The sequence below is a fragment of the Ctenocephalides felis genome, unplaced genomic scaffold (assembly GCF_003426905.1).
Source record: "Ctenocephalides felis isolate EL2017-DRISC unplaced genomic scaffold, ASM342690v1 CF-g0.4_SCAFFOLD_01886, whole genome shotgun sequence".
Taxonomy (NCBI): domain Eukaryota; kingdom Metazoa; phylum Arthropoda; class Insecta; order Siphonaptera; family Pulicidae; genus Ctenocephalides; species Ctenocephalides felis.
In genome coordinates this window covers 66,005,413-66,027,369 of record NW_020538040.1, presented here as the reverse complement: position 1 = coordinate 66,027,369, position 21,957 = coordinate 66,005,413, and the positions used below count along the sequence as shown (strand labels likewise).

General features: G+C 26.6%; 1 protein-coding gene across 2 annotated transcripts in view; it reads right to left on the bottom strand.

Moving 5' to 3' along the window:
- Nucleotides 1-21,957, bottom strand: part of LOC113377365 (TOX high mobility group box family member 3-like) — an 82,540-nt gene that overhangs the window by 15,000 nt on the left and 45,583 nt on the right. For both annotated transcript variants that reach the window (XM_026617663.1, XM_026617662.1), the window contains exon 2: nt 9,552-9,623. In XM_026617663.1, coding sequence (XP_026473448.1) covers nt 9,552-9,563 — 12 coding nt within the window. In that variant the 5' untranslated portion in view covers nt 9,564-9,623. The remainder of the gene's footprint in view (nt 1-9,551; nt 9,624-21,957) is intronic.

The following is a 21,957-nucleotide window of genomic DNA, read 5'->3' as shown; positions in this document are numbered from 1 at the left end:
TAACAGAAAAATAATCATAATTTCACAAAAGCTTCAGGTTGCACAAGCCTGAGACGTGACATAATTTTTTTTAATTTTTTTCAAGACGGTTAATGTAAATACTATCACCCCACTTCGACTTGACGTCAAGGTCTGGGACACCCTGTATATATACACGCATACTATAATACATACATATGAAGAAATAAAAGAAATCCAATTTTGATTTTTTGCGATTTCAACAAGTTACCCTAAGGAGGGTTAATAATACACAATTAAAACATTATGCCATTTTAAATAATAACGTTAGAGAAAAGCCAGTACATAAGCTATTCCTTCTGCTGCCACCACATTTTTTTGCCTCTGAACTCTTTATATTTTTTTTACTCCGGAGTGATTATAAGACAACGAACTGAAAAATGAGAAGTATCCTCGCATTAAAAGTTCGTTCTACTATGTGTATGCAGTTTCAACTACGAATCAAGGCTTTCGGCTCTTGCAACACTTTAATAAAATATTTAAATTCATCATTCATTGCACAAGCTAAGAGTATTCATTATTTCAACATTTAGCGCGATGAAGCAAATTTTAAGGCCACTTAAATATATCACATATACATCAATAAAATATGTTCAAACATTAGTACAATTTTTAGTAATTCTGAAATGTACAATGAAAATGTAATACCCAGTAACTAATTAGCGAAGTAATAAATACCATTCAAATATTTTGCACGTTGAAAGAATGAATTTGCTACATAAATAAGTTATAAATTGTCAATCCAAAATAATTCATTCAAAAGCAATTCTTACTTTTTAATGAAAAATTTATCGCAAGCTGAATCGTATATTGAAATATTCCAAAATGGTTGAGAATCAACTAGTTTTACGAATGTGCACTTGAATAATAAATTGTTGCATTTAATATAATTAATAATTATAATAAAAAATATTAATTATTCAACATTTAAAACAAATTAGTCAATGTCTTGGACAACAAGTATTCGTTAGCTAGAATACCAAATTTAAATATAGGTTTATAGCAGTTAAATAAATTAATCGCTCTGTATGCATAAATATTATAATTATGTAAATTAGATTAAAGAACGTCTAGGTCCGATAAATAAAACCAGAGTGAATAAATTTTTAATTTAAATAATTAACTAAAATAATCAGTTATTTCTTTTATAAATACTATGTTACAAGTAGAAGCATTAGAAGAAAGTCGACAAGACTCGTTTAAAAGTTGTTGTAATTACTCAATTAAAATTCATTCATTCATGAATGAAATCATAAAATAAGAGAATATAAAAATAATCTTGATCATTCCACTTTTACGTGAAAACTTCAAGTGCTTCTAATCATATGCTTTCATTCCTAGAATAAGAAAAATGTTTCATGGAGAATAGAATTTAATAAATTAAATATATTACATTTTGAAATAAAGTTATCGATAAATTATCTATTATCTATGAATCTTCTATAGTGCCACAAAAATAGGTTAGATAACAGAAGAACAAATTTATTTCACGGCTCTTTTATAATTTAGTATACTTTTAGAGACATTTGACTTTTTGACCACATCCTCTATCTTGAAAACGTCAATATGAGAAATTTACTAAAATTTATTCCAAGCACCTTTTCACTTAAAATATAGTAGAATGTACATATTTGCGAACAGATGCGTATACGCCTTTTAAATTTATATTTTTGATAAATTTTATTTCAGTATAATTTGGATTAATTTGTTATTGGAGATAAAAATATTCAATAATCAAAATTTACAAATAAAGCTGTATTACGACGAAGCTATAAAATAGATTAAAAGGCCTAATTCTGCCGTAAAATAGACTAACGTTACGTAGGGGTATGTTACGTAGCACTTCTCATACAAATTGGTACTAAATACTTTCAAAATGCAACGTTGTTGCATTGTTGAGTGTAGTCATGCGTTCAGTAAGTTAATAACATGTATTAGGTATTTATTAAAAATAATAAGTTGAGATCTAGTCAAAAATATGTAAAAAACTGCCAGAAAAGTAAACCTTTAATATATATATATAATATTTCAAGAAAGGAAAAAAATATTCAATATTCCAGACAAATTCATCAAAATGGTAAGGAACCACAAAAAATATTAAATAATGGAATGAGCAAGGTTATGAATGAAAAAGAAGTAATAATTGCAGTAGAAAGTGTAAAGTACTAGGGTACCTTCGGACTGAAAACAAACACAATCTTCAAACATTCATATAAAACTGTTAATTGTAGGTAGGTCAAACCTGTTGGGCTGGTATCACGAAGTGTCAAACGAAATTACAAAATTTAGGGCTGAAATAAAAAATTAGAAAAAAATAAGTAAAAATTGTTAATGTACAAATTGAAGAAAAATTAATGAATTATATTTGAATTGCACTATTATTTTGCATGGTACTAATGTGTATTATCTGAAAGCTATTGATAAATAATATACATATTGATATTAATAAACGACTATGTAAATTGGCACTTGCTAATTTATTGATGACACTAATTAAAATGTTGTTATATCACTTAAAGGATAATGCAGCCAAGACATCAATTATAAAAAAGTTAAATCATATGTATGCTAGTTAATGCAGTTTAATGTTTTTGATATGCCACACAAAAAATAAGTTGATAATATGCGAATACTTTTCATAGTATTATAGTAATTATTCAAGTAACGTTAATATTGTATTTTTAATAAAAGGGTTTTACTTGGAAAATTTTGAAATAAACTAGAATACCATTGTAATTGCTAATTATATATTATAGTAAGATCCTAATAAATTCTTCCAAACTCAGTTTCAATAAATAAATAAAAATTGTCTTAAAAAATCAGACAAAACCTATTGCTAGATTTGCGTGTCTCCAGAATGAAGTATTACTACTACTTCAATAAAAAAATTAAATTATTAAACAATTATAATAAATCTAAAACAATGTATGATTCAATCGAAATTCTACCTGTAGATAGATATAGCATTCTTTTCATAATCTGGTAGAACAGGTTGTCGAGTAATGTACATATACACATGAACACATTTATATATGTATACAGAACGTATACAGGAACATATATTCGAAATAAAATATTCTGCATATATACATAATGTATATATATATATATATATATATATATATGTGTGTGTGTGTGTGTGTGTAATTATATATATGCACATACACATAACTAGCACAAAGCGTAAATTCATTCATTATTTAGATTGTGATCCAAAGTTATTTAAGTTTGTATTCAATTTCCCACTAATTTATTAAATTTAAATTGAATTACTTAAAATTCGCAATGAAACTTTATATATAGATTAGTATAAGTTTATATATAGTTTGTAATCATGTTGTAATCCATTTATTATATTGTTTGTTCGAAGTTGAAGATTCCTTCTACATTAATCCGTTTAATATTCAAAAAGTTGAGGTCACGCAAATTAATCGCAGGAAATTAATGTTCAAGGATAAGCAGCACATTTAATAAGACTGTACAATGGAGAATATTCGTGCGATTTTAGATACGTTCACGACCGTTCTGTTCCGTTCCGATCTTGTATACATACATCATAGTTTTATGAGGGCCTTTTTATAAATTCATGATTAATATATTTCAAATTTATGTTTTTATATTCCCAGTTAATTAAAAACTAATAAAAAATGTGGAACGGACAAAACCCAAAATAATATTACGCTCAATAAAGGCCTTGTCGAAGTATCTCAAAGTGTTTGAACATTCAATAAAAAATGTTAAAGAAAAATACATTATATATTATGGTTAAGCGCACGGACTCGTGTGAACAGAGCCGTGAGTTCGAACCCGCTCTGGACAACTTCACATCGTGCAGTAGCGATGTCTATTTTTACTTGAAAATATAGATCAAAAATATGTTTCCACTTAAAAATTCGAACATTTTCGTGCACTACGGTAATATCGTAATATCTCACACTACTTTTCCCTGAATCGAGTTGGAGTTTAATTCAGCTCACGGGCAGTACTATATATATATATATATATATATATATATATATATATATATATATATAATTCGCAAAAAAAATAAGGTGTACTAACTTATAAATCGAGATAATTTCCATATTATAAACTAGGAGTTTTTATCTCAAGGCAAGTTGCAAAAACTTCCTGATGTATGTATATAATAGACTTACTTAACGAATAACAATGAAAATTTAGCAACTTTTAAAATGGTGACGTTACAATTTTAAAATGTTAACGCTGTCCATTATTCCATTTAGTCCATTTCGTATGCCTTTAATATTTCAGGGTATCCGGTAAGACCTTGAACTCTATTGAACAAAGTTATCTAAATTGTTTCTTTAGCAGTTAATGAGAAAGAAATGGTCCAGCCAATTTTTACCAAAAACTAATCAGCACGATTCCCAACTGATATCTTTCATATGGTTTTTGAATTTTCAAAATCGGTCTTCGACTTTTGGCTAAAACGAGGAAAAAAATTTCACACCTTTCTTCTAATTATAAAAAACCGGCTCGGCCGATGATCTCGCAAAACTTCAAGCAGCTTTTAAAGTTTTGAAATCAGCGCAGACGTTTGTGAGAAAATGTCGACAAAAAGAAAAAAGGGCCACAAACCAAAGTCAAATGATTCAGAATGACTGAAAATGACGAGAACAAGCAAATCGAATTTTCTAGCAAATACAAACTTATTTTCAGTTATAGTTTATTTAAAGTTTAAGATTGTAGGAAATATTACAGATATGAAAAGACAAGTGTTGGATTTCGACGTGTTAACCAATCGAAAGATAACGTGTTACGGTCTAGATGTCACAAAGCCATTTTACACAATGACTACTGGCTAGTAATAAAACTTAAGTTCATAATTGATTATCGACAAACGTTCAAAATAGAGTAATCTTATTGTTTTTGCTAATGCTTTAACAAATTGAAAATATTATGGTTAATATATTAGTTAAGTAATAAAAAAAATAACCGTCATACCTTTTACACTACTTTTTGATTTAGCTCAATTTTAATTTATTTTCTTTTAGAATTTCTACCATCTGGCTAGAATTTTGAGCAGGTAGGAAGAATGTGAAGCACTGTATACAGTGTACTTTAATGTCATAAAAGATATGAGATTCTACTACAAAGACGTTTTGAGTAAAAAATGAGAGGCTTAAGGTCGGGGTTCTAATGTGAAGAAATGTGATGTGATGTGATATAGCTTCTAATTATAAATGATTATAAATTTCAGAACTAAAATTATGATAAAACACCAACTAATAAATCGGGCAGTATTCGACGTAAAAAATGTATTATAATCATAGAGATCATCCATTAATATGGACGATTTGGAATAAAAAATATTTAAACTATGATTAAAAATCGAGAAAACCCCGCATAAATTATATTTCATTTAATTTCCTAAAATTTAGAATTCCGAACTCTTATCAATTTTATTATAAACCAGAATTATTCCGTCATCAAAACATTCAAATATATTTGATTATAAATTGTTATACATTCTTTTGAATAAAAAATAAACATGATTAATTATAATTAATACCAAATTGTTTTACTTTTTTATGTGAATATAGATAACGGTTTTCTTCATATCTGCTTTATTAATTCTAGCAGAGTTATATCGCTTCGTAGATTGCATTCTTCGCTTGATTCACACACAGAAAAATGATAATATAATTATTACCAACCAAATATTATTTTATAAAGAGATGTATATCTTCATATTTATGTCAAGATATTTGATTTCAAATTTCATTTTCGGCATAGCGTATTTAAAAAATACTCAATTCAAGTGCCGTTTAAAACTCTAATAATAGAATTAGAAAGTCTAACAGTATTCTCCAATTAGCACAATTTTAATAAAAGATTATAAACAATTTTTAAAATATAAACTTAAAGTATTAATTAAGTACAAATAAATTACAAATATACTTTTAAATATAATAGTACAAATAATATCACAATAAATCCTAATATATTTTAATAAAAACAAAAATATCCAACATTGTTGCTAGAGAACAGTTTCTCAGAAATCATTAGTTCAAAAAAATATATTGTCTAAAAGTATTAGGACTTAATTAGTTGCTTCTTACGAAAAGAATAGTCTTGCATCTGTAATTTATGCAAATTAATATATTTAAAATAAAATACACATAAAAATATTCATTACCATTGCATCAGATATTTTAACTTGCGCAAAGATTTCTGGCCTCTCTATTTAGGAAAACTAAATTTTCCTGCATAATTTACATTTTCTAATTAAATTTACTTATTTTCATTTCTACATCAATTAACAGAACTATAAATAGTCATTTCCTGAAATTATATAATAATTAAGGATGAATGTGTGTTTTCTAGACTATTTTTATGTTAAGAGAATATTATTCAAATTGATTCAAGAAATAACATGAAAACGGAAGTAAATATTTGTAGAAGAGGGAATGAGAGCTTATAAATTCTCTGTCTTCATAACATTTATAGTATTAATTATTTGATAAACATTATAGTCTTTATAAGGAATACTAATTTTCTGTAACGAATAGCAACAGCGACATTTACGATACGACTGAAAGATATAGAGGACTCTGGAAAATTAATTCGGTACTTGTCAACGAACTGTTTTGAATGGAACTAATTAACAGAGTAGAATAATTCTGCAAATTTACTACAAAGTGTGTTATCTGATCAGAAAACATTTCTTTTAGAATTCAGTTATTATTATTCGATAGATAATGATGATGAGAATGACCGATAAAAAAAAACTTTCTACAAATATTATTTAAATTAAATATTGGCCACTGTATATTATCGAAAGCATTTGCTTTAAAATTCCAAATAATTAAAACTAGTGGTGCATGGAACGTCCTCTACTGAATTTTTTTTTTTCAAAGCTTAAACATTATTTGAAAACTTAAAAATAATTACTTACTAAAATTTATGAAATTTTGAAAAAATTAAGGTTTTTGAAAAATTCGAATTTTATTTATATTTTGGATTTTTTTTCGAACTTTTTTTAAAGCAGTCGCGCTGCATAACTGCCTTAGAAACAATAAACATTGATACGGAATCCATAAAAATGAAAACATTTGTACTTATTACTAAAATCTCTATAAAATATCTGACAATTTGATGTGTATGTGTCTAATGATAATTTTTGTCCGCCAAATGGCTTTTCTTTTACATTTTTTGGATCTCCTAAACCGCTGGACATGCCTTTCTAAAAATTTAATCAGTTCTTCGTTCTCGAAATAGCCGAGAAAAATCTGCACACACACATACACACATACATTAATTCGAGGTATGTTAAAATGTTCAAAAACCTTTGAAACGTTAGGAAAAATTTTCATTTTCCGATTACAAAGTTAATAAAACTATAATTTAAACTTTCGCTTTATGCTGAAAATGATCTTTGGCAACATGCAAAAACAAGTTAAAGTAAAAATTAGGGTTAATTATGCTTGGTTACACATAGACATAGTGAAACCTCACGTGGGCGTAAAATTTCAGATGAACCCTAATGACTAATAAACAGGCTAATAACATCAAAAAGGCTAGAATGAAATGCGTCTTCATATGAACCTTAAAAATGCTCAAACTTTCCTATTTCTGAATAAATATTATGTTAAAGCTAATCATAAAACACAAATACTTTTAGTTTTTCTATTCAATCTTCTACCGTTGCCATTTCTATAAAGTAAATTTTTATGAATGCCCAATTCGAATACCTTGAATAATAGAAGAGATAGAGGAAAAGAAATAAAGAGACTTAATATGTTGTCATTAAATAAATGCCATTTAATAACACAGTTTGCCAAAATCTGATTTGCTAAAAAAAATTATTTTATAACTGTTGTTCATTTTGTTGTATCGAATGTTAATTGATAAATAATAGTATAGCTTATTTGAAAGAAATTATGTTTAAAATATATATCATCCGAAAAATTCTTTTACCCTGACGGTCGATATAAAGACGAAACCAAAGAACATTCGACAAACGAGGATGAGCAAGTGAAAATTGAGTTTGTCAAAATAAAAGATGATGTCGTAGAAGAATTTAAGGAACGTAAAAAATTTAAGAGATATGTCTCTGAACCTTAATAAAAGTTATTTCTGGAGTCGGTAAGCTAGAAAAAATATGAAATAACGCAGAAAATACAAAAATACCAATAAAAAAAATGTTGTCAAAATCAAACTGGATTTCTTAAATTAAATTGGATTTTAGTCCAGTCATTTAAGCTTAAATTAGGTAAGAATCTCGGAATTCGAGATACCCAGCTATAAGTCTGTAAACACTTGTATATTGACACCCTAAAGTTGTCTAATAACCTACATATGGTAGGGTGTCAATACCATATGCAGGTTTTGAGACAACTTTAGGGTGTCAATATACAAGTATTTACAGGCTTACAGCTGGGTATCTCGAATGCTGAGGTGAACTTACTATAATGACTGAACAAAAGAGTTACGACACAAGAGATAAATTAGGCAGAAAGAAAAAGCAGAAAAAGTTGCAAATTGGAAAATGGCAATGATGAAAAGGTTTATAAGCAAAATTTAGTTCGTGGGAAAAATACATTGCTAAATTATACGATAAAAAATCTTCAACATGTTGAAGACGATTGGAGAGATTGAGATAAAACATGATGATACATATTGCCAAAGTGGGGACACAGGACTGAATGGAAATCAACATCAACCAATCGAAAGTGATGAGAATGTCGAAAGGAGATGATCTTTTAAGGATATCGGTACAAAATCAGAAAATGGAAGATATGCACCACTTCAAGTAATTTCGATGCATCTGATCAGATACATGGACACTTATTTTTAGGAAAAGGGACTAAATCTACCTGGAGAGGGTTTTGAAATAAGGTGCTTGAGTAAAATGAGCAAGATGAAATAAACCCGCAAAAGTTACAAATAAAGAAGTGCTATAAAAGGTGAGAGTAAGCTTTATGAGATAATTGAAAGTCGAATATAGTTATTGACACAGAAATGTCACTGCAGATAGCAAATATATATTTTTTAATTATTTTACCAGCGATCAGAGCTTATATGAGCTTTTGTGATGAATTAGTTATTAAAAGCTACGTATTTAGCCTTATTATAAATGACAACTCAAACATTTGTCCTATCTCTATGTGATCAATTTCATTGTTACAATTTCTGTAATTTTCATGTAGGGTAAGGGCTACGATCACTTAGAAAAATATTGACTGTCCATAATTTCAAGTGAAAACTGATGTCACTACTACTTGACATCAGGTTGCTCGATACAGGGACCTCTGGTTAAGAGATAGCAAATATTCGTAAATAAATTGCAAAATACAAAAAAAAATAATACTATGCAATAATTTGAAATTTCATAATCGAAATAAAATATAGATATATTATAACAACTACTAGCTAATGGTATATTGTGGTTAAAAGCGATTTACATTGTTGATTGTGGCATATCTATATTTATAATGTAATTTATGAACAACATTGAATTGTTAAATGAAAACAAATGTAACTGTATATGTAATTTTTGTAAAACTCACCTGATCAGACATGTTGAAATTAACGTTGTTGTATTGTGACAATGATAATGATAAGTCAATGTTTTCCGATCTCTGTAACAAAATAAAAGCACATATTAAAACCGTGACTATAAGCATTCCATATTTATATATATCGGCACAATAATAAAAGTAATAATTTGTAATTAATGTACTCCTGTAATATATTAAAATCGTTAAAAAACAAATTTTGATGTATATCATTACATTGCAGGACATTAAAAATTAAAAAATAGCATCAGTTATTATATATATACATATATATATATATACATACATACAGAAAATAATTTGTAAAAATATGGCCATTCGATAGTTCGAAAGTATTGACATATACAACCTAATTTACTCACTCATATCTTAAAAATTGATTTTTTTTTACTAAATTTTAGATCCTATAGCAATATGCAAATATTTGTATTTCTGCATTCAATATTCATAATTCTAGATTTTTTTGAAATCATAATAACTTAAAAATTTTGGGGAATCAATATAAATTAGAAAATTTTTTTTTTCAAAACTTGTCAGATATTTCTAAATTTTTTAAATGAATTATATTAAATACAATCGGTTTTTTTCAACAAATCTAATATTTGATTGAAAATGTAATATAGACTAATTATAAGACCTAAATGCCACACAATATTGGTTATATATTATACATATATATACATACACATATATATATATATATATATATATATATATATACATGCGTACAAATAAATTATTTAAATAAACAAGAATTACATAGAAGTTCAGTTTCCGCATTTTACCAAGTTAATGTTATAGTTTTACGACCATTTAAACTTATGATTATGAAACCGTGTTAGAAATACCAATTTAGGCCAAATATTTCGATATGCAAATTTATATTTATTATTGCACAAAGAATAGTAACAGAAATATGAAAAAAACTAACTATGGTAGAGTAACTTTCTTGGAATTAAAAAATCTTAAGATTTAAGAGTTTAAATACAAACAAATAAAATTTGTTTCAATCAAAAAGAACCAAAATGACATGATTAACTTTTCTTTAAGTATTGGCATTTGAAATGTTTAAAATAAAATTATATGCACCTATAAAAATTGATGGCGAATTATTTAATAATATTTATTTATTAATTTTACAAGCCGTCAGTATAACCTAATTATAATAAGGCTCATGTCACTATTTTACAAATTTAATATAATTGAATTAACTATTTTATTATTTATTCATTTATTATTAAATTTACTTACTATAAACTTATTTATATTTAGTTAATTGTAATTATTTTTAAATATGAATAGTTTGTTTAAGATTAGTGTTTATATGTTGCAAGTATTTTTTTTAACAATTTAATAGGTATTTTAATAAACATTACAATATATGTATTTTGTTTAACAAATTTTAGGTTATTGTATAATATGACTATTTAGTTTAACAAATTTCTAAGTGTTTTAAAATAAATCGAAAATGTATTTTTCAAGTGATTATATTATTTTGGTATTTATGAAGTAATTATTGAACTGTGAAGTACTTTGCACGATATATATATATATATATATATATATATATATATATATATATATAGAGAGAGAGAGAGAGAGAGGAGAGAGAGGGGGAGAGAGAAATTTTTTTTGTAGAAGTATAAAATTTTGGTTAAAGCAAATATAATTCGAAATTACCATATTGAAAAATTATCGATGCACCAACAAAACTTTGTTGCAATGTGAAAAGAATTAACTGGACTAACAAAAAAACAAATTTTGTGAAAATTTGCTAAAAATTTCCCTTGTGATTCAAAATCGACAAGGGCTAAAATTACAAAGTATTGTAAGATATCGATATTAGAATGTATTGTTGCACATGCGCGCTATAAATCTCCTCGTTTGATTTAATCTAATAATTAAGTTTGCGAACCGGTGTGGCAACATTCTAAAGCCAAGGAACTGTGCAAGAACAACTTTCGAAGTTGATTTATATAGTCAAACCCGCTGTAGTTTATTATTCGCTATCAGTCTCAAGTTAGTAGGGCTGTAGTGCAGGGCAAATAACACGAAATATTAACAGAATCTTTTATACATCACGGGATTCCGTCTGAAGCACATGACTTAAAATATACGTAGAACAATTATGTAATTAATACAATGTTTAAATTTTACAAAATTAATATTATGTTGTTTACCCATTGCAATTCGAAAGTTGTGGGTCATATTATTTTTTTTTATTATAAGCAACAAAGTATTTTTAGAAAGTAGGGTAGAGCGGGGCTTAAAGATCCGTGAGTAAAAGGTCCACCACCGTTATCTCACAAACAAGGAAAGTTAAGAATTTTTCAAGAACAATATTTTAAAGCTGAGGGAGAAAAATGTATAACGAATCATCACCTTGATTCTTACTACGTTGTTGGTGTCGAGAAACAAACGGCAATGTTTGAAAATCCATTACAAAAGTATTTTCTTTCGTTGTTAGTTTTTTTGGTCGCGAGCACTAATGCTTAGTTTACGAGACTATAATTTTTAAATATACGTTATTTAATTATTTTATAAGCTGTATTACTAATTGTAAGTTAGATGCAACAGTTTGTTTTGTATAACCTTTATAATAGCTTACACGTGGTTGAGGTATATAGGACCAACTGGATCTTTACCCTGGCAAAGATGGAAACAATAAAAAATAATAAATAAAAAAGTAAATTAATTTTAAAAAAGTAATTTTAGAAGAGATAAATTAAATAAATAGTCATTTAAACTCACTGGATGAATATTTCTGACAAAATACCAGATCAAGGTTATATACAGTGTTACTGTAAAAATTATCCCATGAAATTTACATTTTGCTTTGATTGAATAATGTAGCTATTATTTTGTATTATCCCTTTAAAATTGAAAATAAGACATTGAACCCAGTGCAGCCTGGCCAACCCACTTTACCCCGTCTATGGAGCAAAAACAACAGGTGACAAATTTTTGAAAAACAGCAAAAACACATTTCTGCAAAAATAACTTAGCTGCGTGTTTTACTGAACATAGTCAGATAGTTGTTTGTTTGACATAGGTTTTTTGTTGTGATATAATTAGTTTGGTTTACACAATATAATTGCTCAAAGTAAAAAAATTAGACCTTTTTGCCCCGATCTACCCTATTCATATGCATAAATATGCATGAAAACCTGCTATACTCTTTATACGTCGATGTATAAGTAGTTAAATATATATATACATACATACACATATGCAAAAACACCAGCCAGCCAAACAAACGTCGTCCTGAGTAACTCCAAAGTCATAAATTATTAGTCCTCGAATGATTAGGACTATTTTATACATAATTTTGCATGTGTGTTTTTATGAATAATGGCGTGTGAAAAAAATCGTGACTATAAACGACAATTTAGTCGTTCAAGCCAATTTAGTCTTGAAGAAAACTTGAAAATAATTCAAATATTACAAAGAAAGCAAAACAGTATTTTTATAACCGGTACATTTTTTTTTTCAAACATAAAAATGATCCACATGTATTCTTAATAACTTGAGTCAAATATAAATTATCTTGTCTTGATGCATTTTAGTGAACAATATTCTTAATTAGTTCCCGAGGAATATGAACAAACAAACTTGATGGCTTGCCTACCCTTGAACACTCGAATATAATTGGCCATGCAAGAAGTACGGATTTTTTTTAGATCCAATACAGAAATTGATATTTTTTGTCCTTGCCACTTATTAATCGTTATTGCAGATGCTAAACGGATTGCAAACTGCAAATGCCTAAATAGAATAATCGAAAAATAACTTCGAGTAGGATTTCTAGGGTTTCATAACAATTTGTAATAGTGCAAATACACCGTCATTTCTTATTGTATTTTATTATTACGTCCTATATAAAGTTAAGAACTATAAATATAACTTCAACATTGAAAGATCTTGCAAAGCCACCAGTATTAAGAAGTCGGAGCGAGAAAAGCGCCATCTCACGCACAAAAATTAGGTTCTCAAAACGAATTTAGAACCGTTTAGTGGGAGTTCAATTATTGAAACAAGTATGTACACAAATACAAATGTTACACACACACACAAATAATTCAAACAAAACACAAAAAATGAGAAGTGCTAATTAATATATACACATAGTTATAAAACAAAAAAATGTTAAAATAAAGTAAACTAGTGGTGCATTGCATCGTGCCTTAGGACATACTGTTGAAACTTCCCGTACCAAAAATTAAATTTTTTTAAAAATCTTCAAAATTTTTTGAAAACTTTAGAAATCTTGAATAAATTAGATTTTTGGATATTTTGCATTTTTGAAAAAAAACTGAAAATTTGTAATATTTTTTTATATTTTGATTTTTTTTGAAAATGTTGAACTTTTTTAGAGCAATTATGCTACGTAAAGACAAAATATGGAAGCGCGTACGCAGTGTCGAATCTAACGAATAAACTTTGGTACAGAACCCATAGAAATATATACAAAATTTGTACTGATTATTAAAATTTCTATAAAGTATTTGAAATGATTAATTAGTTCATTTTATTATTACAAATGAGATGAAAATCAGACCCTCCGTTATCTCAAAAATTGAATTACCATTTTTGACATTTTTTTTATCTGTACTTAAAAAAAAGCTGGCTTGCCTTTACCAAAAACTAATCAACATCTCGCATGTTTTTTGAATGGATCATAAACAAACATCCATTTTTTTCTAAGCTATGTCAAAATGTCAACCTCTGAAACCTTAAGATATATAAAAAATTTAATTTACAATTTTTTTTGCAATCACTATAACTTACTACGGAAAGATAGTAAAATAAAAGACTTTCAAAGAAACGTTTTTGTGACCATTTTGAACTTTTTGAATATCTACAATGGTATACACACATATATTTACACACAATGTAAAGCAGATAAAAAATATGACTAATTCGAAAGTTAAATAGCGTTAAAACTCCAGAAATATGTGTAGTTTTGTGTCCGCCTAGCAAGTAGTGTATAAGCCGGACAAAAGGTAGGTAAAAACGAATTTTTGAATCTGATCAAAAACTCGATACAATATCAAATATAACAGCAAAATTGTAGTTACATCAATTTTGATTTTCCGACGTAATTCATAATGTAAACGTACGATTGTTCGGAGTTTAGTTATTTAGAATTGAATAATACTATGTTTCATAAAAAAGAAAAAAAGAACGTTTAGTTTAGGTTATAGAATACATAGTTTAGTTTAGAAACAGCTTATTGAATACACAGTTCTGATCAATGTTCAAATGAGAAATCATAAACTTGTAACTTAATACTCTCAACATCTCTATTTCTGTATTTTAGATTTTGCTATGATATAAAATTATAAATAATAAGAATGGCCGTTAAGAAACAAACAAGGTCGCTTTAATCATTAAGCAGAGGTATCATATATACATTTTCCGCAAATAATTCCGTAAAATGTATACAAGAAAGATACAAAATATTTTTAAATCTATGAAATTATTAGAAAAACAGAAAACTTTAGTTGTCGATTTGTAGTATTCACAACCTTTTTGATTGAATTTCTAAATTTTAAGAATTTCAGAGTTTAAAAACTTCCAAATTCAAAAATTTGAATTTTTTCGTAAATATCATGAGAAATTTTAGAAATATTTTTTTTAATATTTAAAATGTAGGAATAAATGTAATGAGAAATTTAATAAAAATCTCAAATAATTTTTTAATAAAAAAATCCAAGTACGGTATTTATATTTGAAAATAATTTTTTTTCCATATGTCAATCACTTTATAAAGTACATGCTAAATTCTCTGTCACAAGTTTTCATAAACTTGATTATTCTTGTAATGCTACCTTGAACAATTTCATTTAATTTTCTTTGCAATTTTTGTTAATGACTCCTTGAAATTACATAGTGCATTTAGGTGTCTGTCTGCAAAGAATATACAATTGATTTCTTAGTACGTATATGAATGTACATATTATATATGTTGAAATGTAAAAAATCTCGAGGAATCGCACGATGTTTTTTCTTCAATATACACCACCTCCTTGCTCTTGCGTACCATAAACGAACACCTGTCTGTTTTGCCGCGCTTCATTAACTCAGAATTTGCAACAATTTTGTTAAATAATATTTAATAGCAAATTTCAAATAAATCCTACATCAGTTATAATTCATCAATTGTTATAATATGCTATGTCATATCCTTTATATAATGTATATTTAATCGTCGACATTTTTTCACACACTATTGTGTTGTAGAGATGCGTTTGCACCAAAAGAATTTTTGATAAAAATTTTCTAAAAACGAAAATGTGACTAAGGTAAAAGGTAAATTAAGAAAAATTAGCAAAAATAACTGCAAATTTTTAAATTTTTAATTTTTTTTTTAAATAATCGTAAACAAAAAGGAATAAATCTTTATACTATCATCTTTTTTATTATTCCTATATCAACGTTATACGAGTAAAAATAAAACAAAAAAAATAAAACAAAAAAAATAATTTTGGAAATTCAAAAAAGATATATATATATATATATATATATATATATATATATATGTATGTATACATATACATATTAAAAGTATAAATTGAAAATAGAAATATGATTATCATATTTTATATGTTCAAATTCAATTTGAACTATATAAATTCTGAAAATGTCAATATCAATCAAATATCATAGTTTTCAAATAGACAGTTAACATCTGTCTTATTGCCAATATTCGCTATTAATTAAATATTAATATATTCAATCTTTAAATACTAAACTTAATGACTTTCTTTCTAAAATTATGTGAGCATAGAAGTTAATTGCACACATTAAATAAATACATGTTTAAACCAGATCCTATGAGAATTATGCGGTATTTTTTCTCAAACTTCTTTGAAATGCACAATCTTGAAATCTTCACGAAAACACGCAAAATATAAATTAAATATAATAGATAACTTAAAGCGATATATACGTACTTATGCATATTATATTATTAAAGATTATTTCATTAAATTTTTTTTCAAAGATTTATATAGAGATATATTCAAATGTGAAACAAGGTAGCGTTGAGTATTCATTCCGAACAAAATACACAAAATAATCAAATTTGGTATAAATTAGTCAATTTTGCTATATGACCTACAGCGTTTGTCGACATACATGCGTCATATTAATTCCGTACCGGTTAATGACTTATTCGTGATGTTCCTTTCCTGAAGTAAATTTTGATATTTGTATTAATAAACTCACATATTGCGTATAAATATTACATGGATAAAATATATATTTTTATAGAAAATTGAAACCATTGAAAAAAGGTGAAAGTTTTGCTTGCGGCATCAAGAAATTATTTATCTTTATTACAATGTTACTTGCAAATTATAAAATTAGAATGATACATAGCATAAAAAACTGTATGTATTGTTAATATCACCAAACAATCAAATTTATTAACTCCCCGTAGGGTAAGTTATAGTAATCGCCCAAAAATCGAAAAAGAACATGTTTGCATATCTTTACGTTTTAAAAGTTTCTTAACATTTTGTCATACCTCAGAAAAAATTGATCCGTGTGTGTATGCAGTATGTATGTATATATGGATACAATTTTTAGTCGACGTTTTTGGGAGCATCGATTAACCGACTGAATTATTCAAAAAACATTCGATTCCCATTCATAGGAAAATGTGCTGATTAGCTTTTGACAAAGACAAGTCCGACCGTTTCGGAAGTACGCGGCAAAAAGTGCAGAAAATGGGATTAAGTTTGTAAGAGAACAGAGTATTCGATTTGAATGATTCAAAAACCATTCCACTTGTATTGACGTAATGAAGACTGATTAAATTCTTGCAAAGGCAGACCCAGCCGTTTCAAAGATCCAGAAAAAAAGCCATTTGACGGTTGAAAGATATTTTCGATAGCCTGGATCAAACCACATAAATGGGTATTAAAAACATCCAAGAAATTAAAAAAAAAATTAAATTGAAAAAAATTATAATTCGAAAAAGTTTGTTTTCAAAAAAAATTTACGTTTTCAAAAAATTTTATTTTCGAAAAAATTCAATACACTCAAAAACATCTAATTTTTCATTTCTAAACTTTTAAAAAAATTAAATCGCGGTACGAGAAGCTCCAGTAATTTGCCTTAAGGCACGATGCCAAGCACCACCAGTAGCAATTTATTAAATTTTGATAAAATGTTCAGAAACCTTAATTAAGTGGACAGTCAATTTCTTTGTTTCTCGGAAAATATTTCATTACATTTAATTAAATTAAATTTACAAAGTAAAATAATTAATTTCATAAATATAAAGATCCTTATATGCGCTTATGAAACCTAAGATTTATTGCGTATATGTCAAATATCGCATTTTCACCAAGTAGTATTTTGAATCTTATTAGTAGTGTCCTACTTTTCAAATAAAATTCCTCACGATGATTGGAATACTTGATTATAGTGAATCTTATAAGTATTTTGATAATATTCTACCTTGGCTAAATGTTTATCAGAGGCCAATGAAATAAATTAAAAAAAACCTACCTATATATTAATATAGTATTATTCAATTTTCTATAAAATGCTTGCATTCAACCACATTTTGTCCCACAAGGCTGTTTCTTACACTTTTACCTACTTAACTTAACGACCTCTTGCGATTTCACATAAAGCTAATTGGTCGAACTCTTAAAGATACTCGTATACAAAGGGTGAGAAAAATGCTCGAGTATTAGAGTAAAGTAATTGATAATCTCAAAACACAATTAACAAATTAATTTCAAAGCAATAAATTGCAAATAATTAAAAAAATTACATATTTAAATTAATTGTATTTTCTTGATGTTCTTAATGTGTCGGTGTAAACGCAATTATTTCAACAAAATCTATTTCACCTTATTTTTGTGTTCTGCAAGACTGCACATACAGAACGCAGAAATATCAGTCAACAAATTTTCCTACATTGATTGCAACTTAATAGAAAATTCTGAATAAATAATAAAATAATAATACACAAAAGATGTCAACAGATAAAAAGAAATCTATAAAAAGAATTACTGTGTAAATTTGAAATATATTTATTAGAATAAGCCTTATAATAGGTGATATTATCATTAAGTATTGTAGAGGTATAAAGTAAAAAAATAAAATCTTATTTTTCCAAAATTTGGTCACCATCTCATAAATTTCCCCTTTAATCAACTGTTATACCTTTCCTTCTAAGAAATTAAAATATAATTTTAATAGCTTCATGTATTGAAAAATAAATTTAAAACAGTCCCCCTGTTTATCTTTAATTAAATCCTATATTTTTCTAGGAACTTCGTATAAAAAACTGTTTAGGGCCGAAATGATTTGAGTGTGTAACCTTAATATTACCGCGTCGTTTCCAAACTAAAAAGCAATATATCTTATATCTTATATATCTTATACATTCACATAATGAAAATAGCTGAAATTAGGATTTATTTTTTAGTTTTAGACAGATTTTTTTAAAATTGGTGTCTTGTTAATTAAAAATTAATACTCATGTATTAGTAATCAACATAATAAAATTTGCATCTCATTGAATGTATACATCAAACTAGTAGTGCATGGCATCATGCCTTAAAAATTAAATTAAATTTCTGGAACTTCCCGTACCGTAATGAAATATTCGAGAAGTATTAAATGTTTTGAAATGGGTTTGAGCTTATAACTCAATTGAAAAGTTAAAAATTTTTATTTGAAATATATATGCGAGCTTTAGAATTTTATCTAGAATTAAAATCAATATCCGAATCATTTTTGGTATTCAAGAAAATTATTCTTTAAAAATTAAAAAAAAAAACGATTGAAATTTTCAAGTAATTTTTTGTCACCATCTCCAAAAACTAATCGTTTATTCACACTGTCAACAACACAAATGTTTTCTGTATCATTCAAATCGAATTCTTTGTTCTCTCAAAAACTTAATCTCTGCACTCTTTGCTTTATGTCTCCGAAACTGCTGGACCAACTTTTGCCAAAAACTAATCAGCGCGTCTCCTTATCAATAAGAATCAAATGCTTTTGAATGCAAAATTAATAAATAATGAAAATGGAAATGAATATTTCACATCAGTTGATCCGTGCTCCCGCAAAACGTGGACGAAAAATTGTATCCACACATACAAACACACACACATCCATTTTTTTCTGAAGTATGCCAAATGTTCAGAAACCTCTGAAACGTGAACATATGCAATTCGATTTTTGTACGATTGCAATAACTTAATAAAGTTAATAATATAATGTGTACAACTGTAAATCATGAACTACTGTACTGTATTTGGCACTGTAATTGCAAATACTTTTGTTAGTATTAAATTATTGATATTACATAATAAATAGAACTCAATGTCAGATCTAAAAAAATATGCAATATTCATGAGGCGTAGTGCATGTCATGTAAGTAGAAGTAAGTTAGTGAAAACTATTTTATTAATTAAAATTGCATTTTATCTACAGATATATAACAGATAAAAGAAAGTCTTGTGTTAGATAAAACATAGTTGAAAAATATATTCTTTTAAATAGAAATGTCAGTAACCTCAAAATTGTATGTGCAAGTTGCAATTAACGGTATTTAATGATAAAAAAATCAAATAGACCGTCAAAATCTTTGTTCAGTCACTTGCACCATCATCAGTACATTCTTACTTTACTAAATAAACATTTTTATTGATTTCTCATGCCGATAAATATTACGCATTAAAATAGCTTTCTAATAATGCAATATACGTTATAAACCTGTGTTAGTCGGTTAATCGCTCCAAAATTTATCTATTTTTTCAAAATTGACGAGTATTAGTAAATTAAAATATTAGCTATTAAGTCTACGACTTGATTATATAAAAAATTGAAATTCCGGATAAAACTTATTTTTTTCTTCATTTTCTTGAAAAAAAAAACGTATTTTAAACATTTAGGTTTTCTAATTATTCACACATTTTCACATATTTTACATGTTTTCATTATGTAGTAGAACATATTTTGGCCATAATAAAAACCGTTTAATAATTTTAAGGGACGATAGATGACGGACAAAAATTTGAAAGCTATTGTATAATAGTTCAGTTTACAAAAAACAATTTAGTATCACTACAAAAAAACAAAAATGTTATTGTTAGTTTGACGTTAGTTTTTTTAATATAATTTTCATATTAAAATACAAAATAAAATGTAAGCGTAAAAAATCAAAAACAGTAATTTTGATTTTATAAATAAAATTCAAATTTTAACCATAGTTAAAATCGTTTGAATAATAAGTAATACATTTTTAAGATCCTCATATATTGGTATAAAAAGCTTAGTGAAAATATATATATTGTTAAAATCTCAATAGAATTTCGGATAATTGGATGTGCATATATGCTTTTTGGTCACGTTTTTATCCCTACCTCCGAAGCACAATACAATATATTTAAAATAAAAAGCCAGTTGAAAAAGATATAAATTTTGTGTTCGCCAGCATCAAATGGCAAGTCAAATTCAACTAAATGTTAATATAAGACTTCTCAAGATATAAAAAAATTCTTGTATTAAACAAACTAAATATTATGAACTTCACGTTGAATGATTCATTTTTTTTAGATTCTATGTTATTTCATTTCTCGAACAAATGATATAAAATTCCTCTCTCTGTACTAAGAAAACTTTATCAGGATGTTTTTCGTTTTTAGCTTTTGAATTTCCTGTTGCAAATTCGAAATTCCATATCTGTTAGTTCACAATGAAATAACAGCAACAGATCACCTGTACGATTAAGAGTGGTGTGTATTCTCAATGATTTGTAAAATTTGACAAATGGAGATCTATACTATAGAAAAAAGATCTGATACACTGTAAATTTAGAAAAAAGATCTGATATACCTGTATTCGAATTGTAATCAGATTAATTATTTAATGCAAAATACGGACACACCCCATAGAATAAGTTATAGAAAGGAAAAATGAAAATTTATTGATAAATTAACATCTTATATTCTTCTAATCATTTTATCATACTTCATAAAAAACTGTCTAAATCTATTTGTTTTAATTAAAAATATTATAAATTAATAATTCTTAAGTATGAGACAAACAACTTTATGGCTTGCCAAATTTCGAAGTCTCTACATATAATAGGCCATGCAGAATGCACATATATTATAAATCTAATTTCAAAATTGACATTATATGCTCGACTTATTGTTCGTCTTATTCGAATTATAAACTGAAATACTTGAATGAAATAAATAAGTCAGAAAAATCCATTGGGAATTTACGAATTCAACAGGTAAGTTCAGAAAATTTTCTGAAGTATTCTTATTAATGGAAAAAATGCAAAAATATTCAATAGTAGTAATACTTAATTGTTAACAAGCATGTTTTAGGTTAAAATCCGCCCAGCCGTGTCTTC